The sequence below is a fragment of the Dreissena polymorpha genome, chromosome 1 (assembly GCF_020536995.1).
Source record: "Dreissena polymorpha isolate Duluth1 chromosome 1, UMN_Dpol_1.0, whole genome shotgun sequence".
Classification (NCBI taxonomy): Eukaryota; Metazoa; Mollusca; class Bivalvia; order Myida; family Dreissenidae; genus Dreissena; species Dreissena polymorpha.
In genome coordinates, this window is record NC_068355.1 from 68,678,659 (window position 1) to 68,701,750 (window position 23,092).

Below are 23,092 nucleotides of genomic sequence, written 5' to 3' on the forward strand. Positions count from 1 at the left end.
TTATCTACAAAATAAAATAAGACATATAAAATGTCAAGATATATATATACAACTGTGTTTCTTTTCCCTTGCTACTTAACTATTGGGGAAATGTATGACATGTTGGATTTTCTCTCTTTTTTCTTGGTGTGAATGTTCTTATGCAGAACTTCATTTTAATAATTGAACTTTAAGTAAATAAATATGTGACAATGAGAATAAAAACGTCTTTTTATTAGAATTTTGTTCGAGGACATGGATGGACATTTAGGCACAGCTTGCAGTTGTACTTTTGTCTTTGGTCGATATCTTTTCATAAATTTTATAACATAAAATATGAAGAAAACTTTAAGACAATCTAAGTTTTAAGTTTGATTTATTTGATGCGTAGTAGCATGAGTTGTGTTTTGACAGTCTTTAGATATTCATTATTGTACATTTTCATTTCAGGTCATAGTTTTAGACACAGACATCACGTTTGCCTCAGATATTGCTGAACTTTGGAAGCTGTTTGGTGTACTCGCAAAAGAGGTAGATAGAGGGGACTGTGTACGGAGGTTATTATGTCCTCAGGGTGGGAAAAATGTCTGATGGGGTATAATAGTATCTTATGTTTTTGGGAAGATTACAAAAGTAACATTTACTATTGTGAAAACAACAACCAAGTTATTATCTAATAAGGTTCATAGGATTTACTCATGCATTTTATTTGTATACTATTTTGTCTAATTGTATACAATTGTATTTGGGTAGTGTTATCACTAATTTTCTAAATTGCTTTTTTTTTTCAAAAGATTGTTTTCATAGCAATAATTTTTCATGTACTTAATTTGTGTACACATTCTCAAGGACAGACTGAGGAATATTTCCCCACCCCTGATGATCTCATTTAATTGAATACATTTTAGTGTTGTTTGGGGAAAACTGGGCTAAATTAATGTGCGTATAGTGTCGTCGCAGATTGGCGAGTGCAGTACCCTCATGCTAATCAGCCTTACACTTTACACTTGTTTTATTTTGTTTGTTTAAAGGAAGTCTCTTCGAAACAAAAATCTAGTTTAGGCGTAAAACAGTGTTGCTGATTACTGTAATAACTTGATCTTTTCGGACACTAAATAATAATAATAAAATAAAAATATTTATTTGTTTCTTGTTTTAAAATTTAGATACGGAAAATATTAAAAAACAATTACAGGTGTCCAAAAATTAAGAGATAAAATTAAATGTTAATATAATTATAATTGTATTGAAATAAAAGCAATAAATTAATGCACAATAGTGTTTCTGCTTTGAAATAAATACAACTTAACAGCTTTGCTAACTCTTGCCTGAGCAAACAAGTAAAAACATTAAACATACTACTTCTTTATTAGGGAGATATTAGTTAGGATGCTGTTGCCTGAATCAATTGTTTTCTACTGGTATAAATGGTTACTTACCCAATTACACAAATATTCTGGTAAATTGCCCTCAGAAATGCATCTCCCAAGTTTTATCACCTTAATCCGTTTGTAAAAACCCATGGTTGAAGTGTCACAAGATAAGCAAGCAAAGTGCCGAAATCTTGGTAAATAGCGCTGTAAAATATGCTGTCAGAAAATTTAGAGTCATACTTGATACACAAAAATGCGCATATGCGAAAATTAAAAATAATTATTTTGGCAAAAAATGGGAGCGTCAATACATTACTAATATGCATTAATCTCTGTCTTCACAGAACGTTGCTCATTTTATTATGTGTACTTTTTGCAGGCTCTGGGTTTAGTAGAGAATCAGAGTGACTGGTATCTAGGGAAGCTCTGGAAGAACCATCAGCCCTGGCCTGCCCTGGTAAGTGAATGGTAGTGGCTTTACACATTCATAGCATATTCTTTGCTGTAGTTTTGTTGCCTGTTAAAAATAAAAAAAACTTATAAATATTTGTTAAATAGAAAATGTGAAAAATGTTTTTGAAAAAGAATTTGACATTTTTAAGAAACAAACATACAACTTTATTCATCAGGTTTATATACAAATTAGTTATAACTGTATAGTTTATAATGTTTCATGTTTAATATATTAAAAGATTGGTGATTATTTTAGTAGTTAAGTTGAAAAATTAGCATTTTTTTACCAGGTTTTCAACAAATTTGAAGTTGAAAAGCCTGGTTATAAGATTGGCATTTGGTGGGCAGTCTGGTCGATATCTTGAAATTTGACTGACTGATCTTTATGAAACATGGGATATAGCTGTTAGCAAGCTTATTGAATGGGGGCATGTTGAGTCAAGGTCACATTTTCTATAAAAAAAAAACTGCTGAATAACTTGAGTTTGGTTGAAGATTTTGTTCTGCATTTTGTATCTGTAGGCAGCATTCATTCAGATACAGATTGCAAATAGGGACAAAGGCAAAACAAGTGGATTCTAGTCAATAAATTGTGTTTGCATGGGCTAATGTAGAGGAAATATTGTATATAGCAAGCTTTAATGGAGATCTAGCGTTGGGATTGTATTTGAGACATTTCTGGTAGTAATTTGAGATATTTCACTTAAATTTTGTGTTGAGGTAGTTTTCATGATGACCTAGTTGCATTTGGGACCAGTTAGGTAATTGTCACTGTGACTAAACATGGAACAATGGCGGAATTGTGGTTTTGGTTCAATAACTTAGGTTTGCGCTGATCAATTTTGATGACACTTATTATCTTGATTGGGGTTGCATTTTGGGCCAGTTTAGGTGAAGGTGACTGTTACTTAAAAAATATTTTTTGGTAAATACCTTAAGTTTGGATTGAAATTTTTGTGCATGTTGCTTATATGCAGACTATAGAATTACATTCATTGGGGGCCAAGGTTAAGGTTAATATATGTCAATTTCAACATTTTTTTTTTTAACTTGAAAAATTGTTTCCTGTCAATAGCTTGATTCATTTTTGGGAGGGGGGGAGCATTATTCCAAAATTGTATCATCATCAGAGTGTGGTTGCATTTGGGAGAAGATGGATCAAGATTAAGATTACTATTACTGTAAATATGAAAATTGTTTTGCACTTAATTTATTTGTTTGGATTGAGAAGCTGTGATGAAGTTTTGTGAGGATGGTGTTAACATGCAGTCTAAGCTTGGGAATGTACTATGTACTGAGCTGCACTTGGGTGGTTATTCATGCATGACTGTAATAGCTTTTGTTTTATTAAATGAATGCTTTTATACCATATTGTTATCGCAAACAGCTGATTGCAATGTCTTACTTAGAACACATTTCCATGTCTTACCCAGGGTCGTGGGTTCAATACGGGCGTAATGCTCATGAATCTAGCAATTCTTCGAGGGATTGATTGGATGAGAATATGGCGACAGGTTGCGGAGAAAGAGCTCCAAGTAATGTTACACACTGCCCTGGCAGACCAAGTAAGTATAGAGGGAAAAGAGAATGCTCATTTATGTAATCATGTTTATTTCATATGTAAATCATATGTCACTTATAAATAGACATTTTATGAATTAAAAGCTGTATTCAAATTTGACAGTTTTTTTTTTTTGTATTTCACAATTAGTCTTGTACATGTACCAAACATGTTGTAAAGCTTTTGAAACAGTTATTTCTGGTCACAAGCACAAAATAATCCTACAAATTTTCAAGCAAAATAAAAAAAAAGTGTTTTTATTATCAAACTTTTTTGTAATGCTCTGTAATGTAAAAAAGATAACAACATTATGAAAATGTTATTTCCTGTATCTATTTAGAAGACTTCCTTGCAAAAATGAAAGAGCCAGGAGTTTATTTGGTATTTCTGTAATTTCAGGATATTATCAACTCAGTATTAAAACAACATCCTCAACTTGTTAAAACCCTGCCTTGCCAGTGGAATGTACAGCTGAGTGACAACACACGCAGTGAGCAGTGTTATTCTGAGGTCACTGACTTAAAGGTAGGCAGGGGGATTTAAGTTCATCAGGGCTAAAAGTAATTATATCATTTCATTTAAAAACTTAAATTAAGAAAAGAAGTATTGAAACATGTGTGTATAGTGTTGTCGCAGATTGGCTAGTGCAGTACCCTCATGCTAGTTAATTAAGCCTTAATTAAAAACATTAATTGCTTGTCATAATAACCTATTGAAATGGTAAATTGCTAAGTTTCTCAGTTATATTTTGGTAAATTGCACCAGACAAATATACCGTAAAAATCCAGTCATAAGTCAAGATTTTTTTTCCTCAAAAATTTGATTAAATTTACAGTCTCGACATGAGGTCGTTCATGAAAATAAATGATGACATTCTACCAAGATCGATCCCTGCCGCAATGGTTAAAGTTGTTCTTGTAATAAAAACATATTGAAATACGACACATGAAATGTCGTCTTTTAACTGATCCTTACCAATTAATATAACCACAGTTTGCCGCAACATTTCCCTTGTTTTTATTTTCATAATTTAATCCAAAATTGTCATGTTAGCAAGTCCTTTTAACAACTGAACGTGTAAACAAAAGATCAAGTCATATTTAAAGTCAAACGAGAATTGGCAACCTAGTGCGTGAAATGACAGTTTGACGTCATCAAAGGAAAGCCGCTTCCTGTCAAGAACCTATATAGCATCACCCCTCACGCCGATAAAATAAGATTCCTTTAATTTGTGAAGTGACATGTTTAACCAATTGCAAGTTTGTTATTCACTGGTAATTGTCCAATTATGTTTGAGCAAGTGCATAGCTCCGCCTTTGAAACTGTTATGTAGAACAAAGGTGGAGTTAGCGGTCTATTGGTTATGTCAATCATTATTATAAAAACGTGTTTTACCGAGGAAGTTATCAATTGTTTTGATAGTCAAATTTAAAGTACAAAGATTTGATAACAGTGATCACAGTGTGTCATTGGATTATACGTTTGTGGATTATTACTAGCATGGACATTTAGTGCAAACTTTATAATAATAATTACACTTACACATTTGATTTGTGAAAATGCCTGGAAAACGCAAACGCCATGCGTATAACAATCCGTTTAAAATATGCGTGATAGAATTTGCAGAGCTATCAAATAATAATAGTGCTGCAGAACGCGAGTTTGGTATTTCGTATGTTAATGTTGTGTAAATTACGATGTGCATGTATATACATTCTGGTTTCCTTTGTTGTTGTCTTTGTTTTTATGTGGTTCATAGTGATTTGCTTGTCTATATTTTTATATATTATTTTCGATTTCCTAAACATATATCGTATTGATTATATTAAACAAAGTGCATAATACACCTGCCTGCTATGTCTACGTCATGGTCTATGTATAGAATAAAAACTTCCCGTACATTTAAAATGGCGTCTGTTTATGAAATTCATGGACTGACAATTTCTGACTCGACTCATGACTTGGACATATTAAAAATCTCCGATTTTCATATCATTTTTTACCCACCGACATATGAGTGGGTAGACTTATGACTGGGTTTTTACGGTACTGCATATTTTAATTGCATTAACAATTCAATTTATTAATCAAAATAAAAGTTACGAGATTTTTAATATTTTTTCAGAAATTTTTCAAAGTCAACAAACTGTGTATGTATATTTCAGTAAACACGTTATTTGTTGATTGAAAGGCGACACAAATTATTTCATATATACTGCAGTCACTGAGCATACTGTTTGTTTGACCTGATTTACTGTTTGAAAAATGAGGCAAAATCAAGTGTCTGAAAATGTGTGAGATTTACACCCTAAGGAAGGTTATAAACATAATGAATAAAATGTAATGTTTTGATCTACAGATAATTCACTGGAACTCTCCAATGAAGTTGAAAGTGAAGAACAAGCATATAGAGTTCTTCCGCAATCTCTACCTGACATTCCTTGAGTATGATGGAAACCTGCTGAGACGGGAGCTGTTTGGATGTGGTAGCAATCTCACCTACAGCTCAGTCCAACAACAGGTTGGCGTAGATGATTGAATTGTATTGTTCAAATATTTATGTGAGCATGATATGTGTCTTGTTCTGAGAAAATTGGGCTTAATGCATGTGCGTAAAGTGTCATCCCAGATTAGCCTGTGCAGTCCGCACAGGCTAATCAGGGACGACACTTTCCGCTTTATGGTATTTTTAGTTTCAAGGAAGTCCCTCCTTGCCGAAAATCAAGTTAAGGCGGAAAGTGTCGTCCCTGCACAGGCTAATCTGGGACGACACTTTACGCACATGCATTTTGCCCAATTTTCACAGAACACGACACGTATGATTGTATGTCACTTCAGTGCAAACTATTATGAAAATGGTAAGAACAGAAGATTATTGTACAAGTCAATTTATATTGTTGATGGTAATTCAATGATTACCATTCTTAGTATTTGTTCAGTAACACAGGCTACACAAAAATACATCTATATTACAAATTTGTTATAATCAACAACAAAAAGCTTGTGGAGGGTGAAAAAATTATCTCTGCTTGACATTTGAGCTGGTCTTTGGGGTAAACTGGGCTTAAAGCATTTTATTGTCCCAGAATAGCGGCTGCAGTCCGCAAAAGCTAAACTGTTTGATATAACTTTTTGCCTAGAGTGGTTGTTAGTTAGGAAGAAACAAACCAAATATTCTAATCAGGGAAGATTCTTTACACACAGTCATTAAGACCTGTTTTTCCTGAGTGTTGCTTGTCTGTATATCTGTTAGTAAACCTTGATATATCAATACGAAAATAGGCATTAAGTACTAGAAGTACATTAAGAAGTAAAAATGTCAATTAATGAAACTTATATGTATTTTTACCCTCAGTTTTCAATTATTATAAAGTGACTAACAATAGTTTCTGTTGAAAAATATGGATCATGCTTGACTTATTTATTTAGATCAGTGAGATCAGTGAGGATGATGAGTGTTATGACTTTCGTCGTGAGCGTATCATAGTTCACAGAACCCACATCTTCTATCTGGACTACAACTACACGGCTGTAGAGTGGGATGTGACCCTAGTAGCTCAACTCAGCATGGACAGACTGCAGGTTGGTGTGAGGGGAGATGTCTGTGGGGATAGAATGGACAGACTGCAGGTTGGTGGGAGGGGAGATGTTTGTGGGGATAGAATGGACAGACTGCAGGTTGGTCAGAGGGGAGATGTTTGTGGGCACAGAATGGACAGACTGCAGGTTGGTGGGAGGGGAGATGTTTGTGGGGATAGAATGGACAGACTGCAGGTTGGTGGGAAGGGAGATGTTTGTGGGCATAGAATGGACAGACTGCAGGTTGGTGGGAGGGGAGACGTTTGTGGGGATGGAATGGACAGACTGCAGGTTGGTTAGAGGGGAGATGTTTGTGGGCATAGAATGGACAGACTGCAGGTTGGTGGGAGGGGAGACGTTTGTGGGGATGGAATGCGCAGACTGCAGGTTGGTGTGAGGGGAGATGTTTGTGGGGATAGAATGGACAGACTGCAGGTGGGTGTGGGGGGAAATGTTTGTGGGGATAGAAAAGACACTGCAGGTTGGTGTGAGGGGAGATGTTTGTGGGCATAGAATGGACAGACTGCAGGTTGGTGGGAGGGGAGATGTTTGTGGGGATGGAATGGACAGACTGCAGGTGGGTGTGAGGGGAGACGTTTGTGGGCATAGAATGGACAGACTGCAGGTTGGTGTGAGGGGAGACGTATGTGGGCATAGAATGGACAGACTGCAGGTTGGTGGGAGGGGAGACGTTTGTGGGGATAGAATTGACAGACTGCAGGTTGGTGTGAGGGGAGACGTATGTGGGCATAGAATGGACAGACTGCAGGTTGGTGGGAGGGGAGACATTTGTGGGGATAGAATGGACAGACTGCAGGTTGGTGGGAGGGGGGATGTTTGTGGGGATAGAATGGACAGACTGCAGGTTGGTGGGAGGGGAGATGTTTGTGGGGATAGAATGGACAGACTGCAGGTTGGTGGGAGGGGAGATGTTTGTGGGGATAGAATGGACAGACTGCAGGTTGGTGGGAGGGGAGACGTTTGTGGGGATGGAATGGACAGGCTGCAGGTTGGTGTGAGGGAGACATTTGTGGGGATAAAATGGACAGACTGCAGGTTGGTGTAAGAGGAGATGTTTTGGGGCATAGAATGAACAGACTGCAGGTTGGTGGGAGGGGAGACATTTGTGGGCATAGAATGGACAGACTGCAGGTTGGTGGGAGGGGACACATTTGTGGGCATAGAATGGACAGACTGCAGGTTGGTGGGAGGGTAGATGTTTGTGGGCATAGAATGGACAGACTGCAGGTTGGTGGGAGGGGAGTTGTTTGTGGGCATAGAATGGACAGACTGCGGGTTGGTGTGAGGGGAGATGTTTGTGGGCATAAAATTGACAGACTGCAGGTTGGTGGGAAGGGAGATGTTTGTGGGCATAGAATGGACAGACTGCAGGTTGGTGTGACGGGGGACGTTTAAGGGGATAGAATGGACAGACTGCAGGTTGGTGTGAGGGGAGATTTTGTGGGGATAGAATGGACAGACTGCAGGTTGGTGTGAGGGGAGACGTTTGTGGGCATAGAATGGACAGACTGCAGGTTGGTGTGAGGGGAGACATTTTTGGGCATAGAATGGACAGACTGCAGATTAGTGTGAGGGGAGACGCTTGTGGGCATAGAATGGACAGACTGCAGGTTCGTGTGAGAGAAGACGCTTGTGGGAATAGAATGGACAGACTGCAGGTTGGTGTGAGGGGAGATGTTTGTGGGCATAGAATGGACAGACTGCAGGTTGGTGTGAGGGGAGACGTTTGTGGGCATAGAATGGACAGACTGCAGGTTGGTGTGAGGGGAGATGTTTGTGGGAATAGAATGAACAGACTGCAGATTGGTTTGAGGTGACACTTTTGTGGGCATAGAATGGACAGACTGCAGATTGGTGGGAGGGGAGACATTTGTGGGCATAGAATGGACAGTGGGGATGGAATGGACAGACTGCAGGTCGATGGGAGGGGAGACATTTGTGGGGATGAAATAGACTGACTGCAGGTTAGTGGGAGGGGAGACGTTTGTGGGCATAGAATGGACAGACTGCAGGTGGGTGTGAGGGGAGACATTTGTGGGCATAGAATGGACAGACTGCAGGTTGGTGTGAGCGGAGATGTTTGTGGGCATAGAATGGACAGACTGCAGGTTGGTTTGAGGTGAGACGTTTGTGGGCATAGAATGGACAGACTGCAGGTTGATGCGAGGGAGACATATGTGGGCATAGCATGGACAGACTGCAGGTTGGTGTGAGCAGAGACGTATGTGGGCATTGAATGGACTGACTGCAGGTTGGTGTGAGGGGAGACGTATGTGGGCATAGAATGGACAGACTACAGGTACCGTTGGTGTGAGAGAAGACGCTTGTGGGCATAGAATGGACAGACTGAAGGTTGGTGGGAGGGGAGATGTTTGTGGGGATAGAATGGACAGACTGCAGGTTGATGTGAGAGGTGACATTTGTGGTCATACAATTGACAGACTGCAGGTTGGTGTCAGGGGAGATGTATGTGGGCATAAAATGGACAGACATCAGGTTGGTGGGAGGGGAGACGTATGTGGGGATAGAATGGACAGAATGCAGGTTGGTGTGAGGGGAGACATTTGTGGGGATAGAATGGACAGACTGCAGGTTTGTGTGAGGGGAGACGCTTGTGGGCATAGAATGGACAGACTGCAGGTTGGTGGGAGGGGAGACGTATGTGGGCATAGAATGGACAGACTGCAGGTTGGTGTGCGGGGGAAACGTTTGTGGGCATAGAATGGACAGACTGCAGGTTGGTGGGAGGGGAGACATTTGTGGGCATAGAATGGACAGACTGCAGGTTGGTGGGAGGGGAGACAATTGTGGTCATAGAATGGACAGACTGCAGGTTGGTGGGATGGGAGACGTATGTGGGCATAGAATGGACAGACTGCAGGTTGGTGTGAGGGGAGACATTTGTGGTCATAAAATGGACAGACTGCAGGTTGGTGTGAGGGGAGATGTTTGTGGGGATAGAATGGACAGACTGCAGGTTGGTGTGAGGGGAGACATTTGTGGGGATGGAATGGACAGACTGCAGGTTGGTGGGAGGGGAGACGTTTGTGGGCATAGAATGGACAGACTGCAGGTGGGTGTGAGGGGAGACGTTTGTGGGCATAGAATGGACAGACTGCAGGTTGGTGTGAGGGGAGACTTTTGTGGGGATAGAATGGACATATCCAAAAATATCTATCATATATAAATACGCCACATTACTGCACATTACATTACATGTTTATTGTTTACAAATTTTATACAAGAAAGCATGTGTATTTTGATTGTGATTTTTCAAAATCAAGCGTGGTAATGTTTGTGATTTTTCTGTGAATACAAAGGATACTTTTTCTTAAGGTGGGGTGGATTGTTTACTGGTTTCAAGTGTTTTCTACTTTAGATTGTAAGTCATTTTGCCTCACAGAGAGTTTGGGGCTTGAATTTATGTTTCCGTCATGCAACATTTTGCCAATAAAAGAGTTAGTTTTGTATTTTGATTTTTTTTTGTTGTAAACATTTTCATGTAATTGTCATTTGCACCAGAAATAGGGTGTTTTTTTGCATTTGCGACTCTATCACAGTGATGCTTTTTCATTTTAAGCATCAATTTTAGAAATAGGTAAAATTATGGCTAAGCAAGCAAATTTATTATAACATTATAGTCTTACCTCTAATGTGGAAGAAAATGTTTCAAAACATACAAGTAAACAAGTGCTGTTTGTAAAACACGCATGCCCCCCAAATGGGCTGTCAGTTGTAGTGGCAGCCATTGTGTGAATACGTTAGAAACCATTTTACTGCTTCAGGTCACTGTGACCTTGACCTTTGACCTAATGACCTGAAAATCGATAGGGGCCATCTGCCAGTCATGATCAATGTACCTGTGAAGTTTCATGATCCTAGGCCAAAGAGTTCTTGAGTTATCATCCGGAAACCATTTGGTGGATGGACCAACCAACAGACTGACGGATGGACCGACATGTGCAAAACAATATACCCCCTCTTCTTCCAAAGGGGGCATAATAAGTTTCAAAGCCTTTTTCCAAATTGAACATTTACTGATTTATTTACTCCTTCTTTAATATGAAAAAACCTTGTTAATTGGTTGCCTAAAAGGTCATATTTATTTATTAAGTAAAAGGCAAATTATAAATGGCAATTTTATAAAGTAAATAAAGAACAATCATAAGGTTTCTAGTAAAATGAAAAAATACGCCATTAGTAACAAAACCAGCCAATAACACATGTTAAGCTCAGCTGAGCACAATATGCTCATTGTGAGCTTTTGTGATCGCCTTTTGTCAGGTGTGTGGCGTTAAAACTTTCCTTGTTAACACTGGAGGCCACATACATGTATATTGTTTGATCTTCATGAAACATAGTCAGAATTTTTTTGCCCATGATATCTTTAAGGAGTTTGAAAATGTTTCCGGTTGGGTGAAAATATGGCCACTAGAGGGCGGGGCATTTTTCCTTATATGGCTTTAGTGAAACCTTGTTAACACTCTAGAGGCCCCATTTATTTCCGATCTTCATGAATCTCGGTCAGAAGATTTGCCCCAATAAGACCTTGGACAATTTCGAGAATAGTTCCAGTTGGTTGAAAAATATGGCTGCCATAGGGCAGGGCATTTTTCCCTATATGAATATAGTGAAACCATGTGAACACATTAGAGGCCACATTTATTGTCCAATGTTCATGAAATTAGGTCAGAAGATTTATTCCAATGATATCTTTCACAATATTGAAAATGGTTCCAGTTAGTTGAAAAAAAATTGCCACCAGGGACGGGACATTTTTCCTAAAATAGCTTTGGTAAAACCATGTTAACACTCTAGAGGCCAAATTTATTTTCCAATCTTTTTGAAATTTGGTCAGAACATTTTTTCTAAAGATATAATATTTAATGAGTTCCAGTCTGTTGAAAAACATGGCTGTAAGGAGGCGGTGAATTTATCCATATATGGCTATAGTAAAACCTTGTTGGCACTCTAAAAGGTACATTTAAAGTAAACTCTTCATGAGTTGGTCAGCACATTGTTCTGATGATATCTTGGTCAGCACATTGTTCTAATGATATCTTGGGCTGCACATTGTTCTAATGATATCTTGGTCAGCTCATTGTTCTAATGAAATCTTGGTCAGCACATTGTTCTAATGATATCTTGGTCAGCACATTGTTCTAATGATATCTTGGTAAGCACATTGTTCTAATGATATCTTGGTCAGCACATTGTTCTAATGATATCTTGGTCAGCACATTGTTCTAATGATATCTTGGTCAGCACATTGTTCTAATGATATCTTGGTCAGCACATTGTTCTAATGATATCTTGGTCAGCACATTGTTCTAATGATATCTTGGGCTGCACATTGTTCTAATGATATCTTGGGCTGCACATTGTTCTAATGATATCTTGGGCTGCACAGATCAGGTCAGAACCTTTGTATCTCAGGTGAGCGACTTTGGACCTTTTAGACTCTCTTGTTTATCAATACAATGCGAATTGGTGAAAAGAGATTTTACCAATGTTCAACAAAATAAAGCCTATGCTACCTGTAAAACATATTATGTCTTAATAAATTTGTGATATTATTTCTGAATTATTATAACAATACTGACAAAGAAGAAGATCAGTCCATCTTGCTGTTCCTCCAGATGCTGGAGACAATATGCAAGCACTGGGAAGGACCCATCAGTCTGGCGCTGTACATGTCAGATGCTGAGGCCCAGCAGTTCCTGAGGTACGCACATGGCTCCGAGACCCTAATGAACCGCAACAACATCGGCTACCATGTCGTGTACAAGGATGGGGTGAGTTAATTCTGTTTCAGGAATCAGCAGTTCTACTAAACAAGATTTATTTTAACACTATTACTTATGACCAAGAAAAAATGAGCCGTACTCTGTGAAAAAGGGGTTTAATGCATGTGCAGTATGCACAGGCTAATCAGGGATGACACTTTCCGCCTAAACTTGATTTTCGTCTATGAAGAGACTTTCTTTAAACGGAAAATATTATACAAGGGGAAAATGTTGTCCCTGATTAGCCTGTGCAGGCTGGACAGGCTAATCTAGAATGACACTTTACGCACATGCATTAACTCTTTTTTTTTTAACAGAGCACTGCTCATAAATATTATAAACCCACCTATATGAAACTGGGATTCTGAGAAGGCTCAGCCCACCTATATGAAACTGGGATTCTGAGAAGGCTAAGCCCACCTATATGAAACTGGGAATCTGTAAGCCCACCTATATGAAACTGGGAATTTGAGAAGGCTGTAAGCCCACCTATATGAAACTGGGAATCTGTAAGCCCACCTATATGAAACTGGGAATCTGAGAAGGCTGTAAGCCCACCTATATGAAACTGGGAATCTGTAAGCCCACCTATATGAAACTGGGAATCTGAGAAGGCTGTAAGCCCACCTATATGAAACTGGGAATCTGTAAGCCCACCTATATGAAACTGGGAATCTGTAAGCCCACCTATATGAAACTGGGAATCTGAGAAGGCTGTAAGCCCACCTATATGAAACTGGGAATCTGAATAGGCTCGATATAAGCCCATCTATATGAAACTGGGAATCTGAGAAGGCTCGATATAAGCCCACCTATATGAAACTGGGAATCTGAGAAGGCTCGATATAAGCCCACCTATATGAAACTGGGAATCTTTAAGCCCACCTATGTGAAACTGGGAATCTGAGAAGGCTCGATATAAGCCCACCTATATGAAACTGGGAATCTGAGAAGGCTCGATATAAGCCCACCTATATGAAACTGGGAATCTGAGAAGGCTCGATATAAGCCCACCTATATGAAACTGGGAATCTGAGAAGGCTCGATATAAGCCCACCTATATGAAACTGGGAATCTGAGAAGGCTGGATTCAATTTACCAGTGCAGGGCTTTTGGACTTGCATTTATTTTGATAAATGACCTTTTAGTGAGGGTCATTCAAAATAATGGATTTACAGAGTACTTGGTGAATATTGATTTAAACATGATACACTGCTTGTTTTCTATAGACAATAATGGAAGTGTAGGTTATTCTCCAATAATTATTGGTGGAGCCTAATGTTTTGGAAATTGTTCTGAAGAATTCCTGAAAAGTTAACTGCACTCTCTAAACAAGAGGGCCTGAAAGGCCCAAAGTCGCTTACCTGAGATTCAAAGGAACTGACCTGTTCTGTGCAGCCCAAGATGTCATTAGAACAAAATGTTTTTACCAACTTTATGACTAGTGAACACCCTGGCAGCCACGTTTTCCAACAGACCAGAACCATTTTCATACACATCCAAGATATCATTTAAACAAATATACTGACAAACTTTCATGAAGATTCATAAGTCCATACAAGGAAAAATGCCCCGCCCATTGGTAGCCATATTTTTCAAGCAACTGGAACCATTTTCGAACTTGTCCAAGATATCATTGGGACAAATCTGACAAAGTTTCAAGATGATTGTACAAAAAATATGGCTTCCAGAGTGTTAACAAGGTTTTACTATAGCTACTTAAGGAAAAATGCCACACCCCCTTGGCGGCCATGTTTTTAAACCAACTGGTACCATTTTCGAACTCATCTAAGATATCATTGGGATAAATCATCTGACAAAGTTTCACAATGATCGGACAATAAATGTGGCCTCTAGTGTGTTAAAAAGGTTTTACTAAAGCCATATATAGCCATATAAGGAAAAATGCCTCGCCCCCTGGTGGCCATGTTTTTAAAGCAAACAAAACCATTTTCGAACTCATCCAAGATATCATAATACAAATCTTCTGACCAAGTTTCATGATGATCAGAAAATAAATGTGGCCTCTTGAATGTTTACAAGGTTTTACTACATGTATTGCCATATTAAGAAACAATGCCCCGTCCCCTGGCGGCCATATTTTTCAACCAACCAGCATCATTATTGAAATCGTCCAAGATATTATTGGGATGATCTTCTGACCAAGTTTCTTGAAGATAGGACAATAAATGCGGCCTCTAGAGTTTTAACAAGATTTTACTATAGCCATATATAGCCAAATAAGGAAAAATACTCAGCCCTTTGGCAGCCATGTTTTTCAAGCAAGCGTAACCATTTTTGAACTTATCAAAAATATTATTAAGACCTATCTTCTGACCAAGTTTCATGATTGTCATGAATTTATGGCCAATCAATGTGACCTCTAGAGTGTTAACAAGGTTTTACTACAGCCATATATAGACATATAAGGAAAAATGCCCCGCCCCTTGGCAGCCATGTTTTTCAAGCAAACGTAACCATTTTCAAACTCATCCAAGATTGAGACCAATTTTCTGACGACATGTCATGAAGATTGGACGATAAATGTGGCCTCTAGAATGTTAACAAGTTAACTATAGCCATATAAGGAAAAATGCCCCGCCCCCTGGCAGCCATGTTTTTCAACCAACTGGCATCATTCTCAAACTCATCCAACACGTTATTGGGATGAATCTTCTATAGCCATCTGAGGAAAAATGCCCCGCTCAATGGCAACCATGTTTTTCAAGCGAACCTAACAATTTTCGAACTCATCCAAGATATTATTGAGACCATTTTTCTGAACAAATTTCATGAAGATTGGACAATAAATTAGGCCTCTGGAGTGTTCACAAGGCAAATGTTGAGGGCGCACGAGGGAAGGCGGACAAAAGGCGATCACAAAAGCTCACCATGAGCACATTGTGCTCAGTTGAGCTAAAAAGTATTTTTTTATTATAAATTGTTGTTGAATAACCCACAGTCAGGAGTATAGATGTGTGCATGCAGATCATATGTGCTTTGTACTTGTGTTTTAGTTCCTTACCATCTTTACTCTTGGCCATTTGAAAAAACTATGATAAACAAATTATTATTTTGTAAATCAATTTAATAATCATGATGGAATAAAAAAAAAACACAACCACAAGTCTTGGCATTTGTATTATTACATCAATGCCAGCATGATGAAAGGATGAAATGAAATGATGTAATTCCCAATACTTGATGTTGATCTATTCAGTGATGATGCAAGCAAGCAAGAATGATCATGTGAATATGTTTCATGGTACTGACTTTTTTTCATGGTACTGACGTTTTTCTGGATTTTAGCTAATCTTGAGATGAACAATCTAAACTTTAGATGGTCCTTTAGAAAACTGCCTTATTTCAATGAAATATATACATGGCAAAAGAAAAAGCTTTCAAACTTCCAGAATTTTTTAGTCTTTATAAAATTAAGATTTTTTACAATAGTGAATTTTGACATTTGCATCTTTTTATGGATTTATATATACAATAGTCTCCACAAAACCTTTTGGTTATAATCCAGTAGCCCACATCATTACATAGTCAAAGGATCAATTTTCAGAAACCTGCCATTAACTTTAATTGAATTTCTTCTGGCCCGAGTTAGTTTTCTCTAGCCACGGGCTGTTGGCTAGTTGTTAGTGTGAAGACTGATGCAATAACTTGATTAATAGACATTTACACGTATTAAACCATCTTTTGTAAAATCAGAATCTGACACCTGTCCTTATTTGCAGCAATACTACCCCGTGAACTACCTACGCAATGTGGCAATGCAGCAGGTACACACAGAGTTCATGTTCCTGTCGGACATTGACTTCCTGCCCATGTATGGACTGTACGAGTATCTCAAGACTGCAGTCAGGATGGCTGACTTGAGAAACCAGCACAAGGTACACAGCATCTTGTGAAAATATTATTGTTCTTATTTCATATATGAGTTTTTTTTCCTTTCTTTGGCTGATTTCCTCTTTGTATTCACATACAGACCTTACAGATGTAATGTGTCACACAAAAATGTGGAGATATTAGCGTTGATTTGCCAGAGAGAATTTGTGAAGTGCATTTCTACCAGGTGATGCAAATGAGTGAGAGTCACAACTGAAAGATACATTTGCATAAGCAGTTATGTATAGTTCAGCATTTATAAATGATTATACCCCAACAAACGAAGTTTAGGGAGGTATATAGGAGTGAGCTTGACTGTCGGTCGGTCGGTCTGTCTGTCGGTCCGTATTAAGTGTCGGCTCTCAAATTCAAGTTGTTTTCATCCAATCTTCACCAAACTTGGTCAAATGTTGTATTTAAATGATGTCCAGGTCAAGTTCGAATATGGGTCATGCTGGGTCAAAAACTAGGTCATAGCGTCACTTAAAGCGTTTTAAACATTGAGCATGGTGTCCGCTCTCTAATTCAAGTAGTTTTCATCCGATCTTCACCAAACTTGGTCAGAAGTTGTATCTAGATGATGTCTAGGTCAAGTTTGAATATGGGTCATGCCGGGTCAAAAATTAGGTCACGAGGTCATTTAGTGCGTTTTAAACATTAAGCATGGTGTCAACTGTTTTTTGTGAAGACAACGTGCAAAATATTTTGTGTCAATGGGACATGTGGGGGTATTCGCCACGTCTGTGGCAAAGCTCTAGTTTTATTTATTGGTTAATATTGATACATGTTAAGTTTATGAAAAAAATGTTCATTGGAAGAATTCCAATCTTCCAAGAAAGTAATTTAACCTATTAATATGGGCCATGCTCTGTGAAAAGGGGGTTTAATGCATGTGCATAAAGTGTTGTCCCAGATTAGCCTGTGCAGTCAGCACAGGCTAATCAGGGATGACACTTTCTGCCTAAAATGGTATTTTTTTTAAATAAAAGGGACTTTTTTTTAACAAAAAATACCATAAAGGCTACAAATGTTGTTCCAGATTTTGCTTGTGTGGACTGCACAGGCTAATCTGGGACAACACTTTACCTACAGTCATTAAACCCCCTTTTCACAGAGCAGGGCTCATATCTTTGCTTAATGTTGGTAGGTAGCAGACTGACTTACAACAAAACGCCACAACACGACCTCTTTTATGGTTATCATGAATATCTTTGCTTTTAAATTACTTATTGTTCCAAAAATCTGGTTATCTTAGCTTGTGGTAATGATGATCAATGATGCATGTATTCTTCAGGCGCTAGTGATCCCAGCGTTTGAGACACAGAGGTATCGACTGACGTACCCTTTGTCCAAGGCACAGCTACTATCACAACTAGACACTGGGGAACTCTACACATTCAGGTAGGTATTTTTGTAGTTTAAGGTTAAAATGCAAATAAACTGGGCACATTGTGCACAGGTCTTTTTGATCCATTCAAGCAAATCGTTTAAAATTGTCCCATTATGCGGAAGTCGTTTGCCCCTTAAATTAAAATTTGTTTTTTAAAATAATAATCTCACCAATTCAATAATTACCATGTTATTACTCCATAAAGCTGTTTATTTTCAAGAGACACATTACTTTAGTATAATTTTAGTTTTGTGTTGTTAATTCAAGCTTATATAGTTTTGCACTATTGTTTTGAAATTTTGAGGCTTAATAGGTTTCTGCATTGGTAAGACAAGTAATGGGTGTCTTTAGGAAAAATATTGAGATCTCTTAGATTGGGGATCAAGCCCTGGCACCTCCTGATCGTTAGGAAGACACCATATCCTTTACACAAATGTGACCTCACAGTCGTTGGTTTAAGATACCACGTATGGGCCAAGGGCCATGCAGCAACCAACTATGAGAAATGGAAGAACGCCTCCAGTCCGTACACAGCCAAGTGGGAGATGGACTTTGAGCCATACATAGCTGTCAACAAGAACATCCCACTGTTTGATCAGCGTTTTGTGGGCTTTGGCTGGAACAAAGTCTCCCACATCATGCAGCTGGATGCAGATGGGTAGGTGTAATTTGTTTGCTTAGGCTCTTACAATGTCCATTAGTGCAACTTACTGGCCCATATTGAACGAATGGTTTATGTTTAAGAATTTGAAAAAAACAACACTACAACCAACTTGTTTGTAAAAAGGAAATTTGGTATTTTAACCTGATTCAAAAGATAAGTCTTTTTAATGGTCGTAATTTCCCATCATTATGGATCGATTTATTTTATACTTAGGTCACTCAAATACTCCTGACAGTTATTAAAATACCGATAACCTAGTTAATTTTTAGTACAGTAATTGTTTACAAAAGCAATGTATGACATGGGTTTCAATTCTTTGATCCATGTTTTTTTCAACCGTGTTTTGCAAGTGTGAAGTAGTTATGAAAGCACTTGTATCAGGGTGAGCTTACATATTTATTATTTGATTTCATTACATACACTTTCAATGTTCTGTTTGTAGGTATGAGTTTGTGGTCCTACCAAATGCTTTTATCATACACATGCCACATGCTCCGAGTTTTGATATAGCCAAGTTCCGCTCTAGTTCTTTATATAGAAGGTACGCACTGCACTTTATATTGTGTTTACTTACATGTATTACATTGTACAAGATAGATAATATCTGTTTCCATATTTTACAAAACAGCTGTATATTTGCAATTATCTGGCACAAGATGTCTTTTGAAACCATATTTCATTAAACTACTTATGAATTGTGTAAGTAAGCGAAACTTTAGGTGGACAAGTATAACTAAATATGGTAATAAGCTATTTATGAGATGGGAAGCATTTTTTTTATCTCAAGCTTTAAAATTGGTAAAAAAAGAACATTTATGTAAAGGTCATCATACAACCAGAAAGTTGTTAACATTGTGTGACATCACTTAACGCTGAAACTTCATTTCATAAAAATAATCTATAAACACAAGCGGTCAGTCAACAATAAGAAGCCCAAAATGCTCAAACAGCTATGTTACACCTCTTTAAAATAAAAATAATTGCTTTTGTTATATTACATAGAAAACAAGGTGTAGCGCATGATAAAATTGTGACACTGACTTATTGTTAGACTATATAATAACTTATATTAATAATGGAACATATTTATATGGCATGTGAAGGTTCAAAAAGTTTATTATTTTGCCTCTTGACGGTTATTTATGTTTTCAGTGTCTTACAAATATTTGATCTATTAATTTCAAATAATGGAACATCTAATTTGTCAACCATATATTATGCACAGGTAAAATGCATGTATAATGAATACAAAATTGATGTGCAGTCTTCCTTGTTATCTGATGCTGAAATATGATTACTTAACTGCTAAAGCAGTCAATGTTTTTTGGATGTTTTCTGTTTATTTAGTTCCTTTTTCTCCAGTATTGCAATCATATCATTTAACCAACTCAAGAACCTCGTTGTTTAGCTCTTTTTTTACATGTACTAAGCGTACATCTCTATGTCAGAAACTTACAAGGAGTCCTTTAATCTGAAACATGGGGTGAATAGCTGTAGAATCAACTACATGAAAAAATACCTTATTGGGTGGTGGTCTTTCATTTCAGGTGTCTATCCAGATTAAAGCAGGAATTTCAACGAGACTTGTCACAGAAATATGGAATAAAGGCTCTTAAATATTTATCTGTAGAATAGTCATAGAAATTAAGAATATTAACTTTTCCATTCATGTACGTAACCATTAAAACAGCTTTATTAGACAGTTGCTTTGCCTGTGGTAAATTCTGAAAGTATTTCAATAATGTTTTGCAATATACCACAGATGTTTAAAGTATACCCATTGTTTTTTCACTTCAGTTTTGTTTAAGTATTTAAGTACAAGATTATATAAATGTCATACCATGTTAAAGCATATTGAAACATACATACTGGATGGACATATTTGTAATACAACTATATAAGACATTGTTTGTGGGTACACTTTCTATAAAGCTAAGCATTAATGACTCTTTGTCAAGAATAAGCTATTAACTTGATTAGGCAACCATTTTCTTACCAATGAAATAAAGTATACATTTGAAATGTGTGATTTATAATTATTTACAGGTCATTTTAAATTAATAGATAACAGCTTAAACAATATTTTACTCACATAACTCAGTAAAAGTCTCAAGATTGGAGGAAATAATCATTGCAGTTTATTTTTGGCTTTTACCAGTTGATGCTAAAATATGGCCCTTTGTCATTTGTGCAATGTATATCATTTAGTGCATTTGTCTGTCCAAACAAATTGAGGGCAACAGTGTCAGTGAAACACAGTTGTATTGTGTAAAAGTTGTCTTCAATTGGCACATGGAATTGCTTAGAATAAAGGGAATAAAGTGTTTCATTTGTTTACCTAATGCTATGATACTTAATAAATTTTTGTATTATTTAATGGGTGAAAATTTTGATGAAAAATATAAGTTATGAACATCTGCTATAATGGTTGTTTTGCTGTGTTGTTTATGATTTTCTACCCATCAAGGCTTTGACCAACTTTGATTGCACATCTGTTTGCTCTTCAAGATCTGGACATGGAGTGCTTTTGCCATCAGTTTTAAGGGATCTCAATGGTTAGTATTTATGTTTGTATGTCACATATACATGACTGGTACGGGTTATATGCGAGTTATAAAGTTACATATGAAATTTGTTAGACATTGCGTTGGTTAAATAAGCATGCACAACGATAAAGAATTGTTGTAAGTTTGGCCTGTTACTGAATCAACTTCAAATTATTGACCAAAACTACCTATACAATGTATTTATATTCACAATTTCTGTCTGTTGTGTGCTAGACCAAGGTACATCTTATAATTGATGTTCTTGTTAATATTAAAACAAGAGCACCGCCTTGCGGGTGCAGACCGCTCATCTATTTTCTTTTTAAAGGTGAAGGGACTCTCATTTTCAATCACAAAGGAGGGAGGAGTGGAGTGAAGAGGGGTGTATAGTGTGGGGGTTGTGGACATTTATTACATTATCTTCCAAAAAAGCGAAAAAAAAAAAAAAAAAAAAAAAAAAATCGGGGGGGGGGGGGTATAGTGTGAGGGTGTTGGTGATAATTTGTGAGATGATCTTAAAAAAAAAAAAAAAAAAAAAAAAAAAAAAAAATCAAAAAAAAAATTTGGGGGGGGGGGGGTGGGGGGGGGGTGGGGTGGGGGTATAGTGTGAGGGTGTGGTGGTCATTTGTGAGATGATCTTATAAAAAAAAAAAAAAAAAAAAAAAAAATTAGGGGGGGGGGGGGGGAGGGGGGGGGGGAGGGGGGGGAGGGCACGGGGGATGGTTTGGGTGAAGTCTATTGTGGTATGTCAGGTAAGAGTAGTTTCATCAAAGTATCAATCAAATCTAATCATAAATAAAGAAGTTATGGCAATTTTAGCAAAATTTAATAATTTGACCTTGAGAGTCAAGGTCATTCAAAGGTCAAAGTAAAATTCAAGTTGCCAGGTACAGTAACCTCATGATAGCATGTAAGTATTTGAAGTTTGAAAGCAATAGCCTTGATACTTCGAGTGGATCGAAACACAAAATTTAACCATATATTAAAAGTTACTAAGTCAAAAAAGGGCCATAATTCCGTAACAATGACAACCAGAGTTATGCAACTTGTCCTTTTACTGTACCCTTATGATAGTTTGTGAGTGTTCCAAGTATGAAAGCAATATCTATGATACTTTAGGGGTAAAGTGACCAAAACATAAATCTTAACCAAATTTTCAATTTTCTAAGTATAAAGGGCCCATAATTCCGTCCAAATGCCAGTCAGAGTTACATAACTTTGCCTGCACCGTCCCCTTATGATAGTTCATAAATCTTGCAAGTATGAAAGCAATAGCTTTGATACTGTAGGAATAAAGTGGACCTAAACACAAAACTTAATCAAATTTTCAATTTTCTAAGTATAAAAAGGGCACATAATTCTGTCAAAATGCCAGTCAGAGTTACATTACTTTGCCTGCACAGTCCCCTTATGATAGTTAGTAAGTGTTGCAAGTATGAAAGCAATAGCTTTGATGCTTAAGGAATAAAATGGACCTAAACACAAAACTTAACCAAAATTGTCAATTTTCTAAGTATAAAAAGGGCACATAATTCTGTCAAAATGCATGCCAGAGTTATCTAACTTTGCCTGCCCAGTCCCCTCATGATAGTAAGTAAGTGTACCAAGTTTGAATGCAATAGCATTGATACTTACTGAGAAAAGTGGAACTAAACGCAAAACTTAACCAAAATTTGCAATTTTTTAAGTACAAAAAGGGCACATAATTCTGTCAAAATGCACGCCAGAGTTATCTAACTTTGCCTGCCTAGTCCCCTCATGATAGTAAGTAAGTGTACCAAGTTTGAATGCAATAGCATTGATACTTTCTGAGAAAAGTGGACCTAAACGCAAAACTTAACCGGAC

The 23,092-nt window shown here is 37.4% G+C and overlaps 1 protein-coding gene across 6 annotated transcripts in view; it reads left to right on the forward strand.

Annotated features, from left to right (window-relative positions):
- Window positions 1-21,118, forward strand: part of LOC127833888 (xylosyl- and glucuronyltransferase LARGE2s-like) — a 39,087-nt gene extending 17,969 nt beyond the window's left edge. For all 6 annotated transcript variants that reach the window (XM_052359392.1, XM_052359402.1, XM_052359411.1 and 3 more), the window contains 12 exons: window positions 430-510; window positions 1,732-1,809; window positions 3,239-3,370; window positions 3,766-3,891; window positions 5,726-5,887; window positions 6,796-6,948; window positions 12,606-12,761; window positions 16,496-16,651; window positions 17,941-18,047; window positions 18,497-18,694; window positions 19,143-19,241; window positions 20,248-21,118. In XM_052359392.1, coding sequence (XP_052215352.1) covers window positions 430-510; window positions 1,732-1,809; window positions 3,239-3,370; window positions 3,766-3,891; window positions 5,726-5,887; window positions 6,796-6,948; window positions 12,606-12,761; window positions 16,496-16,651; window positions 17,941-18,047; window positions 18,497-18,694; window positions 19,143-19,241; window positions 20,248-20,335 — 1,536 coding nt within the window. In that variant the 3' untranslated portion in view covers window positions 20,336-21,118. The remainder of the gene's footprint in view (window positions 1-429; window positions 511-1,731; window positions 1,810-3,238; window positions 3,371-3,765; window positions 3,892-5,725; window positions 5,888-6,795; window positions 6,949-12,605; window positions 12,762-16,495; window positions 16,652-17,940; window positions 18,048-18,496; window positions 18,695-19,142; window positions 19,242-20,247) is intronic.
- Window positions 21,119-23,092: the final 1,974 nt, after the last annotated feature.